Source organism: Phoca vitulina, unplaced genomic scaffold (genome assembly GCF_004348235.1).
Source record: "Phoca vitulina isolate PV1807 unplaced genomic scaffold, GSC_HSeal_1.0 scaffold49, whole genome shotgun sequence".
Classification (NCBI taxonomy): Eukaryota; Metazoa; Chordata; class Mammalia; order Carnivora; family Phocidae; genus Phoca; species Phoca vitulina.
In genome coordinates, this window is record NW_022589752.1 from 10,962,818 (window position 1) to 10,989,046 (window position 26,229).

A 26,229-nucleotide genomic window follows, 5' to 3' on the forward strand; every position below is an offset into this window, starting at 1 on the left:
CAAACACCACGTTCTAAGACAAAGACAATATATTTTTTTAAAAGATTTTATTTATTTGAGAGACAGAGAGCAAGCACGAGCAGGGGGGCAGGGGGGAAGGGAGGAGGGGAGGGTTAGAGGGAGAGGAGACACACAGTCCAACACAGGGCTAGATCCCAGGACCCCAGGACCATGACCTGAGCCAAAGGCAGATGCTTAAACGACTGAGCCACCCAGGTGCCCCAAGACAAAGACAATATTTTTAATGTGCCTTACACTGATATAGAAAACGATATATACCATAATAAAGAAAATGTTATATATGATGATTTATCACATTTAAGCCCAAACTGTATGCCTACATAGCTACTCCAATTTTTTTTAATACAGGGTATAGACATATTTTTAAAGTATTTTTATAAATTTACATTATTTAAATTCCATGTGTATGTATTAGATATAATGTCAATTTTAACTACACAGTCTTTTTTTTACATAATAACCTTTAATTCTTTTCCATTTCCTCTAATAAGCTTAATGCACCAAAATATCATCAAGCAAAATTTTCTCATTCATATTAAAATTTGCCTAGTTAAAGAGGAAGCAAATTGTATATGGCCAAAAATAGCAATAGTTTCACAAATGCAATTTAATTCATTGAAAGGTAGGATGAAGTTTCTTTAGCTAGCCAGAATCATTGGATATTTTTCTAGGATCATATTAATTAAAAAGTTAATTGAGAGGGGCACCTGGGTGGCTCAGTCAGTTAAGCATCTGCCTTGGGCTCAGGTCATGATCCCAGGGTTCTGGGATAAAGCCCCACATCAGGCTCCCTGCTCAGTGGAGAGCCCGCTTCTCCCTCCCCCTCTGCCACTCCCCCTCCTAGTGCTCTCTCACTCTCTCTCAAATAAATAAAATCTTAAAAAAAAAGTTAACTGAGATAATGTCTGAAGTTAAGATATCCTCCAATTTCATGAACTTTTAAATATTTATGTCATCTATGTCACATACTTTTTCCTCTATAATTTCAAAGTGATTGAATTCTAGTTTTTACCTTGAGTATTAATCTCTAGAAAGGTAGATCTGTGTGATGCACTAACCTATTTCTGAAATTTAAACTATCAGCCAATGAGTGTTATTTTTTCAGACTAATCAGAATAATAATTAGCATTATTATAATAAGCAAAACAACAAAATAGCAGAAGCAGGATTAGCATAAAATAACGGCCAAAAGATCAGTTTTATATTTTTTTATTTTTAAAATTTTTTTCAAAAGATCTAATTCTAAAAAATGAGATATTAAATCTCTATTCTTGTACCTTTTTATTCTTTTGCTGTCATTGGTCTATAGCCATATAAATGTAATTCAAAGTAATTACTCCCTTTCCAACATATTATTAACAATCATTCAAGAATTTTAAAATATATATGCTTTAGGTATAAGAAGATAAATTCAATTCATAGTTCTAAGAAATTTTATTTTAGTAATGCATCAGATGCTTTTATAAATTGCTCATTTATATACATGGTATATTTCTGGGCTAGTCACTGAATATAGATTAGTACTTGTTTATATTTTACTTTTCACTCAAAGTTGCCTGAGTTCATATATAAATCTATCTGTTCATCTATCTAGATTTCATATTATATTGCTAGTTTTGTTTATTCTCTGCAAGCCTTGACTACCACTGTATGTTATTAAGAGATAATAGTAACACCTTGTCTTGCTTTTTCACAATGATGAAGACTAGAACACAGGGATTCTATCACTTCCCTACCAAGTTCATTTTTTAATAAAAAGCACAAGGAAAAAATTCTGACAGGAGTTACACACACACCCACACACACACACCACTGCCTCTCTCTCACACACACATACACACACCACATCTGTCTCTCTCTCACACACACACACACACCACACTCTGTCTCTCATACAGACACACATACACACACACACACACTTATACAACACACAACTCCTAGCCCAAAGTAGCAAAAGTTGGCAAGTTGCACACTGCAGCGTACTGCTACCCAAGGTTAGGGTCTTTTCTTTCTTTCCTTTTTTTTTTTTAAAGATTTTTCTTATTTATTCATTTGAGACACAGAGATACAGAGAGAGAGAGAGAGAGAGAGCATGAGCAGGGGGAGAGGCAGAGGGAGGGGGAGAGGCAGGCTTCCAGCTGAGCAGGGAGCCTGATGCGGGGCTCGATCCCAGGACCCCGGGATCATTACCCGAGCTGAAGGCAGACGCCCAACCATCTGAGCCATCCAGGCTCCCCAGGTTAGGGTCTTTTCATTGGCAAACAATACCCTCTTTGTCTCTGGTATATCCTGTCTACTCTGTGTGTTGGGGCACCACTTCCCACAGTCATGCCAGAGTTGCCAACAGACATCATAAATGTTCTAGCTCTCGTGCCAACCTTGCTTGTAAAGCTGGCTACCAGTTTCCATACTCTCTCTGGCCGGCAGTCCCCATCCTGTCCATGATCTTCCTGACAGACTGAGGGACTCCAAAAGGGCAACAAGGATCAACTGCTAAAGGTGAGTCCCCAATAGGAGGAGATTAAAGTACATTTGCTATTGAGATTCTTTCAAATCTATGGTTAAACTGGAGAGCTTTCTTTGGTCAGTTTCAAGGTTTTAGATTTAGTAGACTTACAAGGAAAAAAAGTGTGTACCCAGTACAAAGTCATGTAAATTACTGCCACTGTAGTTTTTAATTAACATGTATAAACTATTTGGATCATTCAAGTCCAAAAAGCAATAATTCCAGCTCCCACCAAATTGCCTAGAATATTTATCTCCAATAAAACCAAGTAATTAAAAAAATTTACTTTATTTTGTGCTGTGTAGACCAGGCATTGTTAGCAAAAAATGTACATGTTATAAATTTTAAAAAATAATCACCCCACTTTGGTGAAACTGCACCTTTAGAGCTGACAAAGTTTACTGTAATCCCTGACTTAGATCTCATTTGGTAGTTCAGAACTTTCAGATTTGAAAGAATTTCATCTCTGGAGATTGTGTGCTTATTTTTATATTAACATAAAAGTAGTAACTTATACTTATTGCCATTCAAGAGTTATAAGATTTTCTTTGAATTCCTACATTATTACCCTTTTCATGTCTCAAAATGAAAATTATTTTCTTACACTATGGAGAAAAAAACTTTTTAGGTATTTTGAGAGGCTTTAATAATTCTTTATGTGTTTTTGAGGTATGTTCATTTTATGATAATGGTTTTAACAATGTGAATATAGGGATGCCTGGGTGGCTCAATCAGTTAAGTGTCTATCTTCGGCTCAAGTCATGATTCCAGGGTCCTGAGATCAAGCCCCGCATCAGGCTCCTTGCTTAGTGGGAGCCTGCTTCTCCCTCTGCCTGCCCCTCCTCCTGCTTGTATGCTCGCGCACACACGCTCTCTTTCTCTCTGTCAAATAAATAAAATCTTTAAAGAAAAACAATGTGAATATCTTCAAAGTATTAAAATATGGAAATAGAATAACCCACCTCATAAAAGTTTTTTTGTGTGTTTTTAGAGGCTTGAATAAATTAATATATTTTTTAACCAAACGAAACTCCAGGAGACTATGAAGCAAAATTTCAGAATCGCTGAGTTCCTAAGAGATACAAATCTAAAACATTTAATCAAAGAATTAAAAGTACTCAGTGAATTGGTGTTTGGGTTGCTTAGATGGGATAATACTTATGTATAGAAGCTCTTCCTTTTTAATAATAAGCATAGTAGAAACTTTGTCCTTCAAATACAGTATACGTATCTGTGAATTTTCTAGTGGAAATGAAAGAAATATCTATGCAACACAATAAAAATAATGTCTGCCTACAAGTTTTACCTTTGGGATTTACTGACTTTGGGTAAATCAGTAGGCTTTCTAGTAAAATTTTTTTCACCCCTCAAAACTACAAGTACATTTTCCTATTTACTTCCCCAAAAAAGTTTGGTTGATTAACTTGAACTGTTCTGAACAGAACACCAGAAATTTGTTTTGGGTTCTTGGAAGAAAAATAGTATCTTATAAAATGGCCATAAATGCAGCCCTAATTTCCATATATGTTAAAATTAATTTTAGAGGTTAAAATATGTTTATAATACATACATTCCATTGGCTTATTCATTTAGACTATTCTCTAATATATACAAATGTATTAGCATGTAATCTAAAGTACAGGTATAACTGACTTTGTCCACATATTAAATATCTTACTCTATACTTTTAAGAAAAATAACACTGAAGAACTATTTAGGTAACAATGTCTTTAGATGGGCAATGTGAATGTGTGAAGATTTAAATGTAAGATTATTTTTCTAGAAATCTAAATAAACATTCCGATTGTGAATTCACTTTAAACATAAATGATAGGGAAAATGGCATGTCAGAAATTTCTTCTCGTTTGTATGTTTGTTTATCTATGTACAAAAATCACAAATTGAGGCAAAAAATATGTTTATTAGTTTTCAATTAGCAATAATCGCGCCTCGGATCTCTATTCTAGGGTTATAATCGTAGAATAGTGCTAGTAAACCAAACAAATAAAGTAGCATAATCTATGAATATTCATGTACTTTCATATGTTTTCATGTATGTCAATCTGGCTATTTAGAAGATTTGGTTTCTGGGAAAGGTTGCCAATAATTCTGCAACACCCCTTAGCACAGTGCACACAATCGAAATGAACACATGCCATTTGTACTACAACTATATGTATATCATCAACCTGAAAATCCAAAACTGCAGATTTTGACATCCTTAGATACTTTATATAATAAATACTAATTATAGGAGGAATTGTGATACCAAAAGTTTATCTAGTTCCTTTTAAGGACCTTATTTACTAAGTCATAAAATAGTTACTGAGTACTTCCTTTAACTGAACCTCACTGCCAAATAATTACATTTAATCTGTTTAAATATACACATAGAACAGATTAGAAAAATGGAAAAGAATGGTTTATTCTCAGATATTCTTTGATGGTGTCAAATTCAGTGCAATGCCAAAAATGTAAATTTTATTTGAGGTTAGCTTCATATTAAAATGTTGCTGATTTTTAGTAACTTAACTTATAACGTAAACTATATTATCTGGTTTAAACTACAGTGCAAAAATTATTCCAAGTATTATGAAATGTACACACAAAAGAAAGTCGTGTCTTCTATATCTAATAAAGTGGATAATCAAGGCAATTACTTAGATAATTCAAATATACAATTACTTGTCTATTTCAAATAAAACTAAACGGCTTTGTTTTCCCTTTTCAAGTTGTAGGTACAGACACAAGTTAGAAATTATGAGTACCAAAGCATGTACCCAACCAAGCTGGAACTGAGAATATCATAGCTGAACATTAGAGTGTAAATATCAAAATTAGAGTAGAAATGATTGATCAAACTTTTGGACATAAAATATCATCTGGGGAACTTAGCTCTTACCCATAGCTGTCAGTCATTTGGTCAAAATTTTTTAAAAAACATATGAACAACACCAAGCACTCAAATATATATGAATATTTACCAAACCTAAATTACTACTGGGAGTGACAATATTCTATTTGTCTTAATTTTTCTCCAGATCAGCAACTATGAAATTTTCCTTTCTAAACATGATTTGAATGCAACATGAATAAATGGCTACAATGTATTTTTGTCTTGTTTTAATTCTCTCAGGTTATGTCTACAATAGTCATCGTCAAATGCTAAAAGAACTTACGTTTCAAAGAAAAGATCTGGAATTCTGAATATCATGTTCCATTTTTCCTACACTAAGAAGCAAAGGATGATGGTAGATAAAAGCAGTGTTTAGAAAGATAATTAGAGGAATAAGCAGTAGTTTGGCTTGAAAACCAATGACTACTTAATAGTGATGTAAAATGGACAAATCATTTCCACATTTTGAACCTTAACTTTTGTATCTGGAAAAAGAACAGTAATAATATTTCCTACTGGGAATTATTTTTGAGAATTGAGAGGGAATATGTAAAATTGCTTGGGATAGCAAATTAAATTTAAAACTCTTATAATGAATGATCTTGAAATTGAATTACCAAGCTATTTTATGAGAGAAATTTATATAACAAAAAGATTGCACACACCACCTTGTCTCTTTCTTATTCATTTTCACTCTCTCTTCTTGACTAGCCAATTTAAATGAAATATTAAAATTGTTACAAAGTAAAGGTATTTGGCAAATTCATGTCTGTAGTGAACTTCTCACTTGCTAAATTTTAATACACTGTTTTTTCCAGGACTTAGTTGTCACTAAGCTTAGTTTTATGTGTATTTGGAATACTAACAGGGGATTAACAAACACTATACAGCTATACAACACATACAGGTTACACAAAATCTCGAATTGTCTGGTCTTTAGAATCACAGAGAAAATAATGGGTGATGATTGCCTATCAACCATCTTATTGCATAAATGATCAGCATCTTTATTATCAGAAAGTCTTCACCACTCACAACTAGAAGTTTCATTTAACTGGAAGACTTTTATGGCCAGCGCCGTAGAATTTTTCCCCAAAACTCTCAGTGAGTAATCACATACACTTCTATTGTGTCAAAGACATCTTTTAATTAGAAGATTCTCCAATTTCTGCCTTTGATTTATACTCCAGCATCTCTCCAATTCCCTAGCCTCATATTTCTAATAGCCTGACACACATTCTTTATTGTGATATATAACTTTAAAAAGAGGAATTGGGGGGTGAAAAAAAGAAAAGGAAATACAGTGAATGACAAAAGCCATCTTGGGGGAGATAAAGAGAAGCAGGGTAAAACTTAGCCAGGTCTTGAAAACATCTGGATATGCTTGGAAGATAGAGATGGGTTTTGTAGAAGAAAGCACAACAGACTTAGGTTGGTGTGATCTGAAATGTTTTTGTTCCCCTGGCATGAGGTCATCATGAGTTCTAGTATTGTCTAATTGAGACCATCCACTAGGTTTATATTTGGGAGTCTCTCATCAAAACTAAGCAAAAGCTTCATCAAAATAAAAAGCTCCTACATAGCAAAGGAAACAATCAACAGAACTAAAAGGTAACTATGGAATGAGAGAAGATATTTGCAAATGACTTATCTGATAAAGGGTTAGTACCCAAAATATATAAGGAACTTATAAAACTCAACACCCAAAAAATGAATAATTCAATTAAAAAATGGGCAGAAGACATGAATAGATGTTTTTCCAAAGAAGACATATAGATGGCCAACAGACACATGAAAAGATGCTCAACATCACTCATCATCAGGGAAATACAAATCAAAACTACAATGAGGTATCACCTCACACTTCTCAGAATGGCTAAAATCAACAATGCAAGAAACAACAGGTGTTGATGAGGATGTGGAGAAAGGGGATCCCTGTCGCACTGTTGGTAGGCATGCAAACTGGTACAGCCACTTTGGAAAACAGTATGGAATTTCCTCAAAAAGTTGAGAAGAGAAATACACCTTATGATCCAGCAAATGCACCAGTAGATATTTACCCAAAGAATACAAAAATATTAATTCAAAGGGATACATGCACCTGGATGTTTATAGCAGCATTATCTACAATAATGCACAAACCATGAAGACATTCTGGAGCAAGAAACTTAACTTCAATTCATTTATCAGCAAAATTAGGAAGATAATAAGTAATTAATGCCTATAGGATTCTTGTAAGGATCAAATGAGAAAGTGTGTGAAAAAGCACTTTGTAAACTGCAAAGCTCTATGCATATTCAAAAATGTAATTTATTGTTTTGCATGGCAAGGTTTTTTTTTTTTTTTTATTGCCTTTGCTACCAACCTAATACAGGTTTCATTACTATCTCAATAACCTCCTTAACCTCCTAACTAGGTTTTGCACTTCTATGTCTCCCTGATTCCAATTCATCCTACAGATATTTTCCCATAGTGCTAATCATGCTAGAACGTCCTTGGTTCAGGAACAAAATCTCTTAATGACTCTGATGGAATTCACTACATAATCTCGACTCTCAGAGCCCTTCCATCATATGGTCTTGACCTGCCTTCATATATCTCTATTTCCTATTAATTCCCTCTAATACATTATAACCTACTCACAACCACAAGTCTAAGACAAAATCCTTCACTTATTGGGTTCACAAAATCCCTTCTTTTAAAATTCCCACTCTCAGGTGAATCACCCATCATACTTTGTCATGAGCACATCTGGGTACTTCCACTCGAATATGAACTTACCTTTCTCTGAAATTTAACACATTACACCCTTCTCAAGAAACATGCTCTGCCTACTATTTTGCTCCTGGGACTGTAATATACACTCTGCAAGAGCATATCCTTCTTCAATCCATGAGCTGAGTGTCAATCATCTTTTAATTACCCAGCAATAACTAGTATAGCGATCTGCACTTAATGGATGCTCAAAAAACATTTGTTCAGTTTAATTATATTGATCTTCAGTTCCTAATCTCAGAAAAAAAATAAGGTTTTTTGTTTTCCTGTTCTAGAGTGAGTTTCTAACAATTGTTCTTAACCCAAATCTGCATTAGGATGACCTGGGGAGCTTTTATCAAACAATTCACATTTAGACTGTTTCCCAAGCCTACTGAAGCAGTATCTGGAGAGGTATTATAGTAAGAAAAGGACCCCTAGTGTTTCTCATGGACACACCCAGCTGAGACGACGGCTGCAAATGGTCCACAATGTTTCTGGCAATAAGTCAAAAAAATACATTTTATTCTTGATTACAGGAAAAGGTCAAGGTTTTCTATTTCATAGAATGGAGATGACACTTAAAATAATTATAGAGATGTCCAAAATATTTGTCAACATAAAGCAAAGGGAAAACCCTGGTGAACATGAATCAAAAATTCTTTGGGATACAATTGATAAAACTACCTGAAGTCACAAATATGTTAATCAAGGCAACATTTTATCCAGTATCTTAGTGGCCAAAAACAACTACCACAAATGGGGAAAAGAGGTAAACCTTTGCGTTTTTCTCTTGGAAAACTCAACACATTTCTCATGCATGTTATAAATAAGCTGTATTTTTTTTTCAGACTAAAATTACAAACTGTGAAATAGTCTGAAGGGTGGCATGAGAGGATAATAAAAGTAACAAAAACAAATAATGTTGTGTTGCTTCAGAGTTGAATGACTGAGTGTCTTGTCTACACAAGCGTCCATCTCTCAAAATGGTATTGAAAACTCTGCTTCCTTTCATTAGGAGACTGTTCTTTGGCTAAAAGCATCCTTATAAGAAATTATTCTTGAATGTTTTGAATATAATAGAAATAGAAATGTTTTAATTTTTGGAACAAAAACTAAGGACCCATGAAGATGTTAACAAGAACTTGAATCAAAACCATCAGCTGAAAAGCAGGTGGTATCTTAATTATTTTGGGGACTAAAGTGCAATTAAAAGTTTCCGTTTTGTTATTGCTCAACGTTAAAATAGGATCTAGAATCCTACATATGGAAAATACAGATTGAATTTGCATATGATTTAGATATTCTTGTCTGTGAAGCTAATAAGACAAGAGTGTACTATAGATTAATTAAATGAACGAGAAAAAAATAAGATGTGGTTTCTATAAAAACCAATTGGAAACTTGGAATAAGTGGGTGATCTGTGAGCCAGTTTAACTTTGCCACCCCATTCACACAGCACCACATGATGCTTTCCTAGGTATATATTCAACTGGATTGAATTTCACCATGTATAACCAAAAGGTATACACAAATATGTTCATGAAGCACTAATCATAATAATAATAACTGAAAAAAAAATGTCCCTCAGTAGTAGAATGAACAAATCACATGTAACATGAACAAATTTCACAAACTTAATGTTAAGGAAAGCCAAACACAAAAGAATACCTACTATGCAATTCCATTTATATAAAATTCAAAAACAGGCAACACTAAGCCATGTTAATAAAGGTTAGGAAAGTGGTTACTTGGCAGGAGGTGCAAAAATGAATGGAAGAGGGAAGAGGTAGGCTTCTGCAGTGCTGGTAAAGTGGTTTCTTGATGTGGATGCTGAATACACATGGTATATTCCATTTGTGAAAATTCACTGAGCTGTGTGCTCAGTGCACTTATGCACAAATGCACTGTGTATTTATGATTTGTGCACTTTTCTATATTACATTAGTATTGACTTAAAAAGCTTATTTTAAAAAAGGACCCTTTTTGCTCTATCTCTTACTACGTTTAGAAAGACTTCCAGATTCAGAGATTATTATCTTTTCTTTGTGTTTTATTCCTTCCATTTATGTGGAAATGTTTTGGTCGATGGTATGAGTTTTGATTAATTTTTCGGTAAATTTAAATCTTATACACACATTATTTCAAATCATATAAAAGGCTCAATTCATTATTTTCCAATTTATCATTCTTCCTCTTCTCATTCTAAGTTAAAACTTAGTTGGCCTTGAAAAAACAACCTTCTCTCCTAGCAGGTTTCTACCTGAGTTACTGCAGAACACTGGGTTCTGAGAGTTAAGATTTTAATACTAAATCATGTCTACAGACCAAATTAAAAAGTAACATTTTCAGGTAATTTGAGTTCTTTTTCTATGTTGCAGGGGAGCAACTTTTGCCACCCCAAAACGCATCTCTTAAGCATGTGGATTATTTTAGGCTGATTATTTTTAAGAAACAGAAGGCTCAGGAAAAACCTTTGACCTCCCACCTAATTGACTAAGAGAATTTAGGTAGAGGACCTGCTCCAGGGAAGGAGCTGTCACTATAGATTGCAATATTATAATATGAACTAGGTATGGTAAACAGGGAGGAACTTAGCAAAGTCTGTTTGTTAAAATTCCTCCTGTGTCTCAATTGCTTCCATAGGGCCAGCAAACATACATAATATCACTTTTAGCCTCATAAAAAACATTTATAACCTTTTCATAAATATCCATATTTATTTCACCTTTTAACCTTGTGGAAACTGTAAATATAGAATTAACTTTGGGAAAGTCATGAATTCATACCAGTGACAATGATGGCATGATTTCATTATTTATTCCTTAGAGATGCTGGAGCTGGCAATTGACTGGATGTGGTAGCTGAGAGCAAGGGAAGGGTCAATAGTAACTATGATCTTTCAAGTCTGCAAACCTGGGATTATGGTAATGCCTGGAGATAATACTCCAGGGGTGTAAATCCAGTAGAGTTAAAGTCATTGTAAAAATACAAAAACATTTGTCTACTCACCCATTGTTCAGAGTGAGTCTACTCTAAACCTATTGTCTACTCTTCACTGTTCAGTCTCTTGTGTGCCTTCCTACTACCCCAGTTTCCAAGGACCTTCCCCAAGGCTCTCCAGGCCACCCTGTAATCCAACAATGAAAAGGCTGATCCTGGCAAAGAAAAGGATTTCCAGGGCCCTACTTCTATTATACAGCTCTCATCTATTTTGAGGGTTGATAAACATTTTGAATATCACCCCTAGGAATCTCATGACAGAATAAAACCTATGAGAGGAAAGGCAGATTTAGTGATGAAATTGATGATTAATTCAAACTGGACATAATTAAATAGGCCCAGTCTCTTCTTTGTAAAATAAAGAGTTAATGCTAAGAGTCCTAAAGACTCTTATATTACCTTATAATATTACCTTATATAAAAACTATATTACCTTATACAAAAGCTGGAAATTAATTTACATTCCAAATTTATTTACATTCTAATGGAGGCAAATGAAATAAATAGTAAGGTGATCATAAATCAAAATTTACACTGTAAAGTGTATTTGTTGATTTGAATTTGATAATTCTGCTGTTTAGTCAGTGAAAATCATCAGTATTTGAACATGGAATAAAGCAGAAAAATTAATCTGTATGATAAGAAGATCATAGATATGTGTATATAAAATCTAAGATGTCTGCAAATGGTAAAAAAAAAAAAGAGAGAAAGAGAGAAAATGACAGCTGAATTAATTACTCACTGCCTGAAGTTTCACTAGAGAAATATATTTAATTATATTAAATATTATTCAAACAATTTCATAATTTCAAGTAGGGAAATGAGAAGATAAATAACAAGCATTGATGGAGGACCATGTGTTCATCAGAAAGACAACAGAGTTATTTCAAATTCTCTCTTCCATAATATTGAAATAACACAGTAAGAAGCTAATACATTAAAGTACACTAATAATATAATACTATAATTTACATTGTGAGAAATAATAAGACAAACAAAGCCCTTGGCCTCAGAGAGCTTACAATTTAATATGAAAGATAAGGCAGAAACAAAATTTCAGCATAAGTCATAATATGCTAGATACGCTAATAAACATTCCTAAATGGCAAACACAACACACAAAAGAGAGGGATTAAATGAATTTAGATACATAGGGAAAGCTTTCAGACAATTGATAGCATTTAAATTGGGCCTGGACAGAAAACCAACAGGCAAAAATTAACACAGAAGTGGAAGGATATATAAAATGCATTAAAGATAACTAAAATATCGCTGTATAAAGATTAGAGATGTGCATTTTCACTAGCCTGGCAAACTGTTTAGCACATAAGAAATGTTCAATAACAATTTCTTCCATAATTAATTAATAAAGTTTCTATTAGAACATAAATAGAGACATACAAAAATAAAAATCTGATTACCACTTTAGGTATCAATATATAGAAATAAAATCATGAGGGTTAAGAATTGTAGATTGAAGGGAAGAGGGGACAAAACCCCCACAAACTATGTATGAGAAAAATCATTACATAAATTTGTAGGATGTGGGGAGAGGGAAAGTAGTATGTCAGTAAATAACATGTGGATTATGAAATACTGTCTATCAACATGTTTTAAAAATCTCAAAGAAGTGGTAGGTAGTGGAACAAGAAAACAGGCTGAATCTTGTCTATTGAATACACATTTAGAACATTCAGGGTTAACTGCAAACAGAGGGTAATTGTTAGGGAAAGATTAATTAGAATAAGTAAGGAAATTTAAAATAAATGAGACAAATATAAAAGGTCTTGCACATGCTCCTCCTAAATGAGTTGTAAATGTCTTAGACAACTTATAAGTAAGTTCTTAAGTGAAGCTCTGGACCAAGAATCACTGTTCTTTCACACCATGATGATGCATAATTGCAGAAATAAAACATCAAGTGTGTTTATCAAATATCTTCAAAGGTAACATACAAGAAAATGAAAGCATTTATCTGGCATTTCACAGATAAATGAAGTTTGCACTTTCTTGTAATAAGTATCACTCATTATTTAAAATGACTACATTCGATACAATGCAGAGTGCTAATGAGGAAACTTTTACTCTCCTTTCTCAGCAGACTTCAAGAGCCAAATTTTATGACTGGCAGTTCACTAGTTCAGCCTTTTGATCAAATCATGTTCTGGGAGACAGAGATCTACTCGGTGGCCCATTTACAATCAGTCCCACATTAGAGCCACTTGGTTTTAATGCAGAGCTGTTCTGTTAATGCTCCCTGAATTTTAAATTAAGCTACAAAGTCAGCTGAAGCTACTCCAAGCAATTGAAGCTTTTCAAAGATACCACCACTGATTGCTTTGTAACCCAGACAAGTCAGTTTCTCAGCACTTCAGCTTTTCAATTGTTAAAATGAGGTTTAAATAGTCTTTCTTCACATCCCTTGAAGAAATGGTGGGAATTATGGAGATGATTTTAGTAAAGTGGTTTAACTTGTTGAAAACTGGTACATTTACACTGATTATTCATGCCAAGGTCAAGCAATGTCTCTGTACTCTCAGACCACTGCCAGTGTGTTTAAATAAAAAAGGACAAACAACTGTATTTCTTCTGTTCCAAACTAGCTCAGGATACCCATTTTAATGTCAACTGGTCACCTACTCAACAGCATTGCCACATTTTTGTACGCTTCACAGAGGCACAAGATGTTTGTTACAGAATTAATTTCAAGTTGATGAATTGAGTGAAACATACCCTTAGATTTCTGACCCAAGATCACACCACTTCCTGAAGTTCCTTATCTGTGAATATAATTATCACCTCAATTATCTGAAGTACCCTAGCTAGTAAAACAAAATGTGATTGTAAGCAAGTAACGCTGTCAAGCAGTGTTCACTTAAATTTCTGACTGAAATCTTCTCCCTAAACTGAAAGATCAGATTACCTTATCAGTTTCCTATGGTCAAATTTACACATAAAATAATACAGATATCTGACCAGTTTTTCCCCACTTTATAAGGGGACACCTCTAAACTTCTATGAAATACAAATAAAACTGATCTAAAAGTAAAACAAATAACTGATATAAAGTTACTTATGATATATATTGTATAGATTTAATTAAACTCTACATGGTGCTACCCAGTAAGGCAGTTGCCAACCCGATATTGCAATAGGACACTTGAAATATAGCCCGCCAGAATGCAGTATGCTGCAAGCATAAAGTACGTACCAGGTTTCAAAGACTTAGTATAAAAATGTAAAATATCTCATTAATAATTTTATAATGGGGCTCCTGGGTGGCTCAGTTAAGTGTCTGCCTTCGGCTCAGGTCATGATCCCAGGGTCCTGGGATCGAGTCCCACGTTGGGCTCCCTGCTCTGCAGGGAGCCTGCTTCTCCCTCTCTTCCCTGTTCTTGCTCTCTCTCTCAAATAAATAAATAAAATATTAAAAAAAAAATTTATATTAATTCTATATATAATAACATTTTGCATATATAGAATTAAATAAAATATATTATTACATCAATTTCACTGGTTTATTTTTAGTTTTTAATGTTGCTACTGGAAAATTTTAAATTACGTATGTGATTTGCATTATATTTATACTGGACAATGCTGGTATAGCTGTCAAAAAAAAGGTGGGGGGAATCCACTGAGTAATCTTCTCTAAATAGTGGAAACAAAAGTTCTCAATCTAGGCAGAGAATTTAAAAACTGATACATGTACAAGATTTATGACAAATACTAAAGATGATAAGAAGACAAAGAATAGGAAACAGCTTCTGATCATTACATTTTATCATGAAACATAATGAGTGTCAAATCATGTTCACTCTGATTTAAGGAAAGAACATCTACATTGGGAAATCATGTCAGATAAACAAAAATGCATGTAAAAAGTATAATGACCATATGTTATTATAAGCACATGTAACCACAAACTGGAATATCAACTTGTCTAACAATCCACATAGTAACTAATATTATTGCATTATAAAATTTAAAAATCTGGATTTTATGGCATTTACATATCATTGTTATTAGAGACCAATGTGCCTTTCAAATTTCATAAATTATATTACTTAGTGAAAGGGTTATCAAAAATTATTTAATCATGATTTTAATTTTGCTTTTTACATGTCATTCGCAAACATAATTTTGCTAACATTGAAAAGCCTAATCAGCACACACGGATTATACAGAATTATGCACTGAAATTTCTTACATTAAAATATGGACCTATATTCTAGATTAAAGAAAGAGCATTTTATCCCAACATTAAAAAATTATTAAACCAGTCCTAAAATTACAATGCATTCCCTCAATTATTCTGCTAATCATATAATTTGTTTCCGAGGAATATTTAAAGTTCCCCCTAACAATCCTTCCCCTCCCACCTTCATTCCCTTTTACTGTCAGACAGTCTTAAACTCCTCAGATGGCTTTTGAACATGCTGTTAATGATGGTATATTGAAGTGAAACTTAAAAATAAATCAACATAGGATGCACAATCACCCATCTTCCCCCCAAATAGGTGAAGATCTAATGACAAGAGTTTATAAAATCTCAACATCTAAATATTTTCTTTCCAGCTAAATTCATGTCTCAAAGGCAAAACATTGTATATTGAAAAAAAAAAAAAAAATCCCAATCTAATGACCCAAACCCTTTACTTCTTTTAACTACATTTCATAATTCCACCTATCTTTCTATTCCTACTCTCTCTCTTGCTCTTGTTCTCAGTCTAGCTCTTATTCTCATAATCTAAGACAGCTCTTTTCTACAATTCATTGGCCCTTTCAATAGCTATCAGGATTCTTTCAAAATCTGTAATACTCATTTCTCTCTACCTAACTTCCTGGTACATTAAGACTTGCTACCTCGGAATGCTTCCTCCACGTCTCTGGGTAATAGAAAACGTTAGGTGGTGACATACTTGTGTAAAGGTTTCTTAAGTAGTCCTTCCACTCTTCTTAATTACCACATTATCAACTACCAAAGAATCAGAGTAAGACCACTGCCCAGGTTGAAGGCTTTTATTTAATTGCCACAATTTACAATTTTAATGTTATGGAAATACAGCATATTAGTCATGACTCAATTGTTGGAAGCATACTGCTAGGGTTCACGTTCTGGCTCCACCATTTGTCAGTTGTGTGACCTTAGGTACCTTACTTCTTTGCCTTGATTTCTCTATGTGTAACATGGTATTAATATAGTACCTATTTCTTATCGTGAAAATTACAAAAGGAACAACATGAAAAATGCTTAGAGAAAGACTGACACATTAAAAACATCCAATAAATCACATCCTGGATAGGAATGTTCAAAACTCCAATATCAAAAAAGAAAAAATAATAATTAAATTCCAAGATAATTCTGATCTCCAAAACTATTCAAAATTTTTGTGACTCAGAAGTACACTGGTGACAGAAGGAGAGTCATAAAATCTCACTTTTCAAAGCAGGACAATAAAATACCTACAATGTTTGCAAATCTAGGATTAAAGGTCATGGATGCGAATGAAATCTGACTTTACACCCTCATTTTATAGTGCTCAGATCAAAACAATTTCCCCAATTTCCCAAAATTACTAGGGAAAGACTACCACTTTTGCCCACTCTCAATTAAAATTTAAAACAGGGTATATGATATAAGGCATAAAGTCCTACTTTACTCAGATTGGCATTATTTCTTTTTCTATTTATTCTGAGATGCAAAACTCATTTTCTCAGTGAATAAAGTTTAATGGAGCATAATTACTATGGGAATGCTTTCTCCTATGAGAAAACATGTTTTTTACTTAGATTTCTCAAGAATGTAGAATTCTTGTAAAGGAAACCTATATAAATAATTAAATAAAGAATCTGACAGAAATATAAAGATCTGTGGTATTAAATGGATTGTCTTTAACAGTAACTTCAAATGGTGTTAGGAAACTTTAGCACAGTCATGCTTGGGATATCACATGAAGACAGAAATCAATTATTTGGTGAGAGCTGAAGTGTGGGATAGTATCTTCACCTCTTTCTCCGTCCTCCCTTATCACTCCATGAAAAGGAGAAAATCCTAATGGGGCCAAATTCTAGGGCACAAATTAGACCATGTGTGCAAATGAATGCAGGTCAAATGTCCTCTCCATGCTTGTGTGTGGCTCTCCAATTAGCCATTTTCCTATCTATGTAGCAGAAGGGATGTCCCCTGGACAGCCCAGGCATCTCAATTGAACTTGTTCCTATATTACCAGGAGTACTCAGGTATCCAGATACCCTCAACCCTTCGGGCTAGGCTGCTGGCTTATATAAAATGCAGTGAGAAAGGCCTTGCTTAGATCGACTTTCAACCTTACACTTCAACTCCATTTTTCAGAGAACTTTGGGTTGGAGTGTAGGGCATTAGCCAAGGAAAATTAAGTGTCCTTTGCTCTTCCACTTGTCATTCTCCCCTGACATCTGTATATTCTGTCCCTTCAGGAATGACCTACAGAGGCAGCTCTATTGGGTAAGATGAGATGTGAGCATTTCTGCGTTCCGTGCTTAACAGCATTTAAAAACACCTCAAAACAGTGGAAATGGTGGAAAAATATAGAAGAAAGAGAAAAAGTAGTGAGTCCCCTCTCTTTTAGGATTTAACATCTACTGTGACATGCAGAGGGAAACCATGATTTTGGAGCTCTAAACATCTGTTTGTACTGGCAATCACCAGACATAATTCTAGAGTTTTGTTTTGTTTTTTGTTTGTGAGGTATGTGTCTTTTTTGGGGGGGAGAAGGGTACTCAGGTACCCATTCAGGTTCCCATGAATGACATGGATAGAAAGGTTATAGGAATCTTCAGAGAGATTATGAGACCCAGACATTTGAGAATCAGTACTATGAAGGTATAATACAAGATATCTGTAAGGTGTACAATGAAAAATCATCAAGTCCTAGTTGAAAATCTTTACTACATTACTAGAAATGAGGAAGACCTCTATTTTATTCTCCAGGTTGAAAAATTACACAAGTTCTTAAAATTTCATGTAAGTGCCTCAGTAACATTTGGGAAAATAAGACCAAATCTGCAATCTGAAGATTAAAATTTAAAAATGTGGTCATTTCAGTATACTTCTTAAAGCGTATTAAGTTTCAAGAGCAAGAATAAAAGACATTGTCTTACCTCCCATCTCGATCCCAGTCATACACCTCTATTTTGATTGTTCTGTCCATGGGGAAAACATACACATAAAGTTGCTTAGTAAGATGAAAAAACATCACTGAGAATTAAAAAATAAGTTACAGATTTTCTTAAGATGAAATGTATGCTTGTAGGCTTTTAAAAAATAGTCTGAAGCTGATTTTGCTAATTTTATTACTATATTTTGATTTATATCTTAAAATAGGTTTTTCAAATCTTATTCTTTAAGGGGAGTAAGGGAAAGTATATGGGGGAAGCATGGGTAATTTGACATAGCTCCTCAATGAGAAGGTATGCAGCTACTTCTCTAGAAAACCACTATGTTAGAGCAGGATTTCTCAATCTCAGCATGGACCACAATCAGCCAGAGGGCTTCTCAAAACTTGAATTGTTAGACTTCATGCCCAGAGTTCTTGGTTCAGTGGGTTTCAGTTGGGGCCTGAGAACTTGAATTTCTACAAAGTTAACCAGGTGATGTTAATCACAAACCACATTACAGGAACCACTTTCTTAAAGAATGAGTTTAGTTAAATAAAATTATGATCTTTTCAAATGAATAAAATGACAGTCAACTTAAGTTTTAAAGTAAATTTAATGGCATGCTGCTAATCAATAGTTCCTTCTATGATATTAGTTAATAGAATAAATTTGCATTTTTCTAATATTCAAGTAACAATATAAAATAAAGAGATTGGATTTTTACTTTCTATTTATTTGCTTTTCTTTTGGGGTAAGGGTTTTTATATTATAACTTTATAATCAACTCTCATATGAAAAAAGAAAAAAAAAACTTTGATATTAAGAAATCTTTAGGTATATTGTGGGAGTATCTTCATGGCCACCTCACCCACCTATTTGTAAAACACCAGAATCTCCCTGTTCTACATCTAAAGCACTTCTAGAATTCAACAACCATGAGAACAGTGATGCCAAATAACATTTTCAAGAGTTCATCAAAGTTGATAATATACCTAGTCATAGCCTTGTATCTTGTATATTTACTTATTCCACTCTAGAAAGATAATACCAAATGAAAGCATTGAGGCCATGAAAATTCTAGAGTAATTTTTGAATAATATGTTAAAACAAACTAATATTTAATACATTTTTAGCACTTTGCATATTTTTGGTCTTGGAAACTCAAGTCAGTTTAACCAAACTTTAGTCAAATTATCCCTCTTCCCCAAATCATCATGGATTTTAAAAAAAGGTTATTTAAAAAATTCTGAATAAATCATCTATGCTTGGTAAATACACATTTACATAGGTAAAGAAGCCACCTTACTTTTTAAAAATTTGGCTTAGATTATTAGATAAAAAGTACATAGTAAATATTCAAAACTCTCAGAAAAGTTGTCATTTATTTTACCTGTCATAATCACCATTACATAATGCTCTGACTGAGATCTTGAATGCTTGCCATACAGGATTTAGAGTATTTTTGACAACTTCTGTTTTATGACAAATTGTAAAACTGTAAAAACAAAAGAAAAGGTTTTCAGTTATTTTCATAATTTGATTATGATATATTGCTTTAGTAGGCATTCTTCTCTTTCTTTTTTGTATAGAACAAATGTTGTCAATCTCCCTGTGGCTGGTATATGACTTAGTAAAAAGAGATTTGTGGTAGAACTTTAAAGATAAGCTCACTGCAATATAAAGCAATGAGATTTCACAATAAGTTTATGAAAAATAATCTTTTGTAGATTCAATAAATTGTAAAGCTGCTTTGTAAATAATCCCTATAAAAATTGTGAGGACATATTGAAACAGTGAAAAATATCTATGGCTAAGAATATGAAGGTCATCAGTATCCCCCAAAATATTAGCTTGTTGTAGTGCTGGGGACAAAAACCTGGTTGGGATGGATTTAAGACAGAGAAGAGAAACAGAGACAGTGTGTAGAGAATATATTTGAGGAGTTTAGCTGTAAAGAGAAATTGGGGGTAGTTTCAGGGAATAGATTAGTCTACAGAAAGGTTTGTGGCTTTTGTTACTTTTCAATTTTTCTCTCTGGAAAGGAAAAAATAACAGCAAGGTTGTATGCTAAATGAAAGATCCAACAGATAGGAAACAATTTATGATGCATAAGGGAGGGGAGAAAGGCTGGAGGAATGTCCTTCCATAGATGAAAGTGGATGGGATCCAGGCCATCAATGGAGGAGTTGGCCTTGGGACCACAGAGTCATTCTGCAGGAACTTTCAGGAAGGCAGAGTGCACAGGAGATGCTGTGATGAGATCACGAGAAAGTTCTCCAATTGCTTCGATTTTCTTATAAAATAGGAAGCGTGATCATCAGTAAAGAAGGAAGGAGGCAGAAGTGCTGAAGTGTCTGGGAGAGAGGGAAAGTTGGTGGATTAAGCAAAAAAGTAGGATTCCTGGAGGGGCCCAAGGGCCTCACTTAAGATAAACATCATGAATTTATAGTGAGACACTCAGCTTATGGTTCTTTCTTTATCTAAACCGTTGGCTCTATAGATCTAAGACACAGTAAGAGGTAAAATCCATGTAGCGTTAAAGTTGGTTTCCTGATTCCAATTCCAGTATTGTTTCCACCAAACCATTCAATCTCCATACATGGATCAGGTCCTGGAAATGTTCTTGCCTAATGTAAACACATGCAGCAGTTCATGAGCTATAAAATGATCTTGGTCAGAATGAAACCCAAACTCAGTCCTCACTAAGACCCTAGTAATGAAGTGTTCCAAACACTGGGCCACCTGTAACAGTCATGAACATGAGAATATGACATAAGCACCATAGTGAACATGCTGCACCTAACCCCCACAAGAAAATACTCTCATTTTGAAAAGCCTCTGAGTCCATTTTCCTCCTCTCAGGCAAGAAGAGTCTACTTCTATTAAGAGATCAAATAGAAACATAAAAGGATCAAGTATTCATTACAAGACTGATGTCATTAGTACCATCCCCCTCCTTGGTAGTATCCTCACCCAGTTAAACAAACTCCTGCTACTAAACTGACAGAGCTTAAGAGAATATATTGTGGTCAAAGGTTCTCAGAGTTGACTTGCCCCAAACAATTTAGGGGCAAAAGCCATGAAAAGAAAGACTGAGGATAGACCAAGCAGACTCAAAAAGGGTCATTGAGATATCTAAAACAGAAGAAAAACAAAGGAGATAAGGGAGGAGAGGGAGGGAACAAACAAGGAATCAAATGAGAAAAGACAGTACACAAAAATGGTTAAGAAAAATTCATGGGGACAAAATTACATATGTAGTTGACCCTTGGATAATGCAGGGGTTAGGGGCATGGAGCTACCACACAGTAAAAAATCTGCACGGAACTTCTGACTCCCCCAAAACTGAACTACTAATAGCCTACTGTGACTGGAAGCCTTACTAATAATATAAACAGTTGACTAACACATATTTTGTTTGTTATATGTATTATACACTGTATTCTCGCAATAAAGTAAGCTAGAGGAAAGAAAATGTTATTTTAAAAAATCTTAAGAGAAAATACATTTACAGTACTGTATCAAAAAAAAAAAAATCTACGTGTAAGTGGACCTGTGGAGTTTAAACCCATTTTGTACAAGGGTCAACTGTACTGTTTTTGTTTTAGAAACAGGCTTCTGCCTCTGTTCATAATACAATACATTCTTAAAGATCTACAAAGGGGCTTTCTCTTCTTCTCTTGAATCACATTCTTATATATATTAAGCCTTTGGTATGGTGGCAGATAGATAGCTAGATAGATGATATCTAGATCCATGGATCCATAGGTAGTTACATAGATAGATAATGGAGCAACCAACAGACCATCTTCAAACGAACATGTTCAACAAACATTCTATTGACTTTTTGGCTTTTTTGTTTATGGTTAAATCAAAACTTCTATTATATTTCTAGTATCACCAGCCATAATAATTAAATACGTTGACACTTTCTTAAGTGGTTCACCTTAGTGAGCTATTTATTTATTGTTGCATAAATATAACTGCATATATATTACAAATAGTATTATAAGAAAAATATTTTTATTAAACAGCCTTATTAAAATACTTTAAATGAAGCCTTATTAAAATGCTTTAAATGAAGTCATCTGCCAAAAAAAAAAAAAAACAGCTATTCCAAGGGAAAATTATTACCTAATTATGAATACAATTTAAGTTACTAAATAAATGTGACAGCAAGAAAATAAGAATTTATAATCATACATTGTTAAGGATTTTTATTAATGCTTCTAGTAAAAACTAAGTTTTACACTATCTTATAAAACGAGCCTCAAACACATGAGGCAACAGGCAATTTTCGAAATAGCTTCATATTCAATAAATGTTAAAAATAAAGCTAAAATCTTTGCAGTTAAAAAAAGAGATTTACACATAAAAAGTAAGGAGTAAAAACACATTTACTCATTCAAAACTCATCAAAACAAAACATAAATATATATAAATACACTAATACATATGCTTTAAAATATATATTTGGATATAGATGGTGACCTAGTTTTCTGTGTGGAAATGTAAGTGGAAAGTTTTCTGAAATGAGATCCACCAAATTTTAGCAACAGTTGTTTTTAAATGCGATTTTTTGATTAATTGTACTCTTTTCTTAATATTTACATTTCATTTAACAAATAAATTACTACCATTTTTACAAGCATAATTAAGTTTCCATAATATAACCCTCATCAGTAGTATTAAATATGTGAGAGACTGAAATTCTATAATTGTACAACAAATCTTTACAACGAAAACTAATAAGAATAAAAATAGAAAATTCAGAAAACAAGTAGTTCAGACAGGACAACATTTTTGACAAAGAAATCCTGAACCATTCTTTAGTTTTTCTCTACCCTTGAAACGACCTGCAAATGACTAGTTCCTTCATTGTCCAATTATTTTCCACGTGGGTAAAAGTAGTGTTCACATGCAAATACTACTCTGACATTTTTTACCACCAAGATAGAAGGGAAGTACGAAAAGTGCAATAATATGACACCATAACACAATAACCAACAGTTGCCCAGTATTTGCATCAACAACAATCTCACAATAAGTAAAGCATCATTTTATACTGCCCAGTGTATTCACTTTAAATAGCAAACTTTCTATTTTTATGTAACATTTTATATACTTATTATATAACATTAACATGTATAATTTCATTTGTAAGTGTGACAGTAGTGACAGGGTTTTTTTTTTTCATTCTCTTCCCTTCTTTTTTAATCTTGAAATAACATTTTCCCTTTAGCTAATATTTTATTGCATACAGTTAAGGGAAACTTACACATTAAGATTAAAAATAATAACAGCTAACATTCACATTTTATGTGTTAAGCAAGCTTCTGTTTTTTTGTACTTTAACTCATTTAATACTGTCAACAACACTGTGAAGTAGCTGTGATCATTAGCCCATCTTATGGATGAGGAAATGGAGTCTCATATGGGTTAAAAAGCTTGCCTATGGTCTCGTAACTATTAAGTAGGATAGTCATGACTTAAACCTAGTCAAAATAGAACGTTGGCCCATAATTTTACCACTAAACTTTCCCACAAATACTGACAGTACAGTATGAATCTCAGAAACAGTAAAACATATTTAATGGTAGAATCATACATATTAAATTATACTTTATAACTCATGGGTACAATTTCAAACCACATAGAAACCAGTCTAATCATGACTGCTAAAAACATTCAAATTACTAAAATGTAATGAAAAATGTTATTGCATGTTAGACAAATATCACTGGGGGGAAAAAAACACAAACCCTGAAGTATAAAAAGCAACCCATAAAATCCTAATCCTTCTCTGAGAAAATGGCTTAAGACTTCAATTTTATAACCAGAAACATTAGTTTTAGCATCTTAGATTTCCACAAAAATTTAATTCTTCCATCCTATTAAGGTAATATTATAATTTTAGAGAAAGTACCGAGGAAATGTTTCTTTGAAGCTGAAAATCATTCATTTTTAGTATCATACAAAACATGTAAAATGCTTATAAAATTACACATTGTTATTGAGATGCAAAAATCAACTCAATTTTTAAAATACCAAAATATTTTACTGTTTATCAATTTACTGAGCTTCTCTGAGAAAAAAAATAATAGTTGAAGTATGATTCTTACTATAGAGTTAAAATGCATAAAAGATAAATCTACCTGCCATCTTCATTACTTCGATAAAATACAAGAAAAGGATCTGATTTTCCAAAAAAGTCCTTCTTGTCCAATTTGTTTGCACAAAATTGCATCAGAACAGCATCCTACAAAGAAAATTAAGAAAATAACTCAAAACCTTGGTTATAAATAACTAGAAACTGCAGATCACGGGCAAGACTTGACAAGAAAACAAATTTACCATTTTAATGCAAATGGCCAAGTGTGCAAGAATCCTGAACAACATAAAATTACTTTTTAAAGGATTGTGAGACTAAAAAATTGACTCTGGAAGTTTTTGGTCTAGTCACAGAACTATTACTTTTTAAAAACCTCTAACATTTCTCCCTGGAAAAGTGATAATAAGTAGATAACTATAGGTATTCAATATTATATAATACAAGATCTTTATTCCTATCTTTAGTTAATTCAAGTACACATTTATAGAGCATAACTGTTTGTTAATTTCTCCGGAAATAATTACTAAGCATCTATTACATATCTATCACGTGTTAGATGTTAAGATATCTTTGGGGGCGCCTGGGTGGCTCAGTCGTTGGGCGTTTGCCTTTGGCTCGGGTCATGATCCCGGGGTCCTGCGATCGAGCCCTGCATCGGGCTCCCTGCTCTGTGGGAGGCCTATTTCTCCCTCTCGCACTCCCCCTGCTTGTATTCCCTCTCTTGCTGTCTCTGTCTCTCTCTCTCTGTCAAATAAATAAATAAAATCTTTAAAAAAAAAAGATATCTTTGCTCATCAGATAAGGTACAAGACAGATCCAGACTGACCACACAGTTTGCAATCTAGGGGGAAAAAAGGGTTCCTTTTTAATTATTCACAGGGCATCACAAAGTCTTAACAATAATTCCTATTATATTGGGCTTCAAGGAAAGTAAAGCACTTTCATGCTTATCTGTAGTGTAACTATGTATTTGGATGTTAATTATTATGCCAAACCCATCATTTTTATTGATGTATATATTTAAGCACTCATAAGCTACAGAGTTTAGCTTATAAGTAAATAAGTTGGAGTATCATAAATTAAGGAAGTTAAACATTATTCAATTACATAGGATGAGCACCTTTAAAAAGTAGGAAATATATAGTAATTTAACAATTAAAATCACTATTTTGGATTTGTTTGTTTTTTTAACTGAAAGAAGATGCTAACAATTTCGGAAAGAGATGGGGGGTCAAAGTAATTCAGATTCAATCAAGAGGTTGCAGTTTTAAATGCTATTTGGTGAAACTGTTAAGAATGACTAAAAAGGCAGTCTCTTATTCACCACTATTTTTTACTTTGCAGAGTCCAGCAGTACTTAAACATCCAACTAAAATTTTCATTATTTCCCTTTAGCATTTCTGGAACACTATACAAGAGAACACTATCTTTTTCATGCATGCATTCATTCATTCATTCATTCATTCATATACTTACTTAGCAAACATTTCTGAAGCAATACTCAGGCTAGAATCTGGGAATAGAGAGATGAAGACGACATCTCTGCCCTTGGAGAAGTTCACAGCTCTAGATTTCTGGTTTTCAATGCATTGGTATAGTGTCATTTTGCTTTTATATTTAGCACAGATGTAACTTCTACCAGAGGAACACTCATTATATAATGATTTCACTTTCTGAACAGGCATAGCGACCAACATACATTTTAAAGAAAATTAAAAGAAACACACAGGCAAGAAAAATATGGACACCACTATCACCTCAAACTTTTCAGCCATGATCACTTTTCAAATTTGAGGT

General features: G+C 33.5%; 1 protein-coding gene across 1 annotated transcript in view; it reads right to left on the reverse strand.

Annotated features, from left to right (window-relative positions):
* Positions 1-26,229, reverse strand: part of CPNE8 (copine 8) — a 224,297-nt gene that overhangs the window by 77,247 nt on the left and 120,821 nt on the right. The window contains exons 8-10 of the mRNA XM_032387471.1: positions 24,476-24,579; positions 19,711-19,815; positions 18,324-18,365 (exon numbers count right to left, since the gene is read on the reverse strand). Of these exons, the coding sequence (XP_032243362.1) occupies positions 18,324-18,365; positions 19,711-19,815; positions 24,476-24,579 (251 nt within the window). The remainder of the gene's footprint in view (positions 1-18,323; positions 18,366-19,710; positions 19,816-24,475; positions 24,580-26,229) is intronic.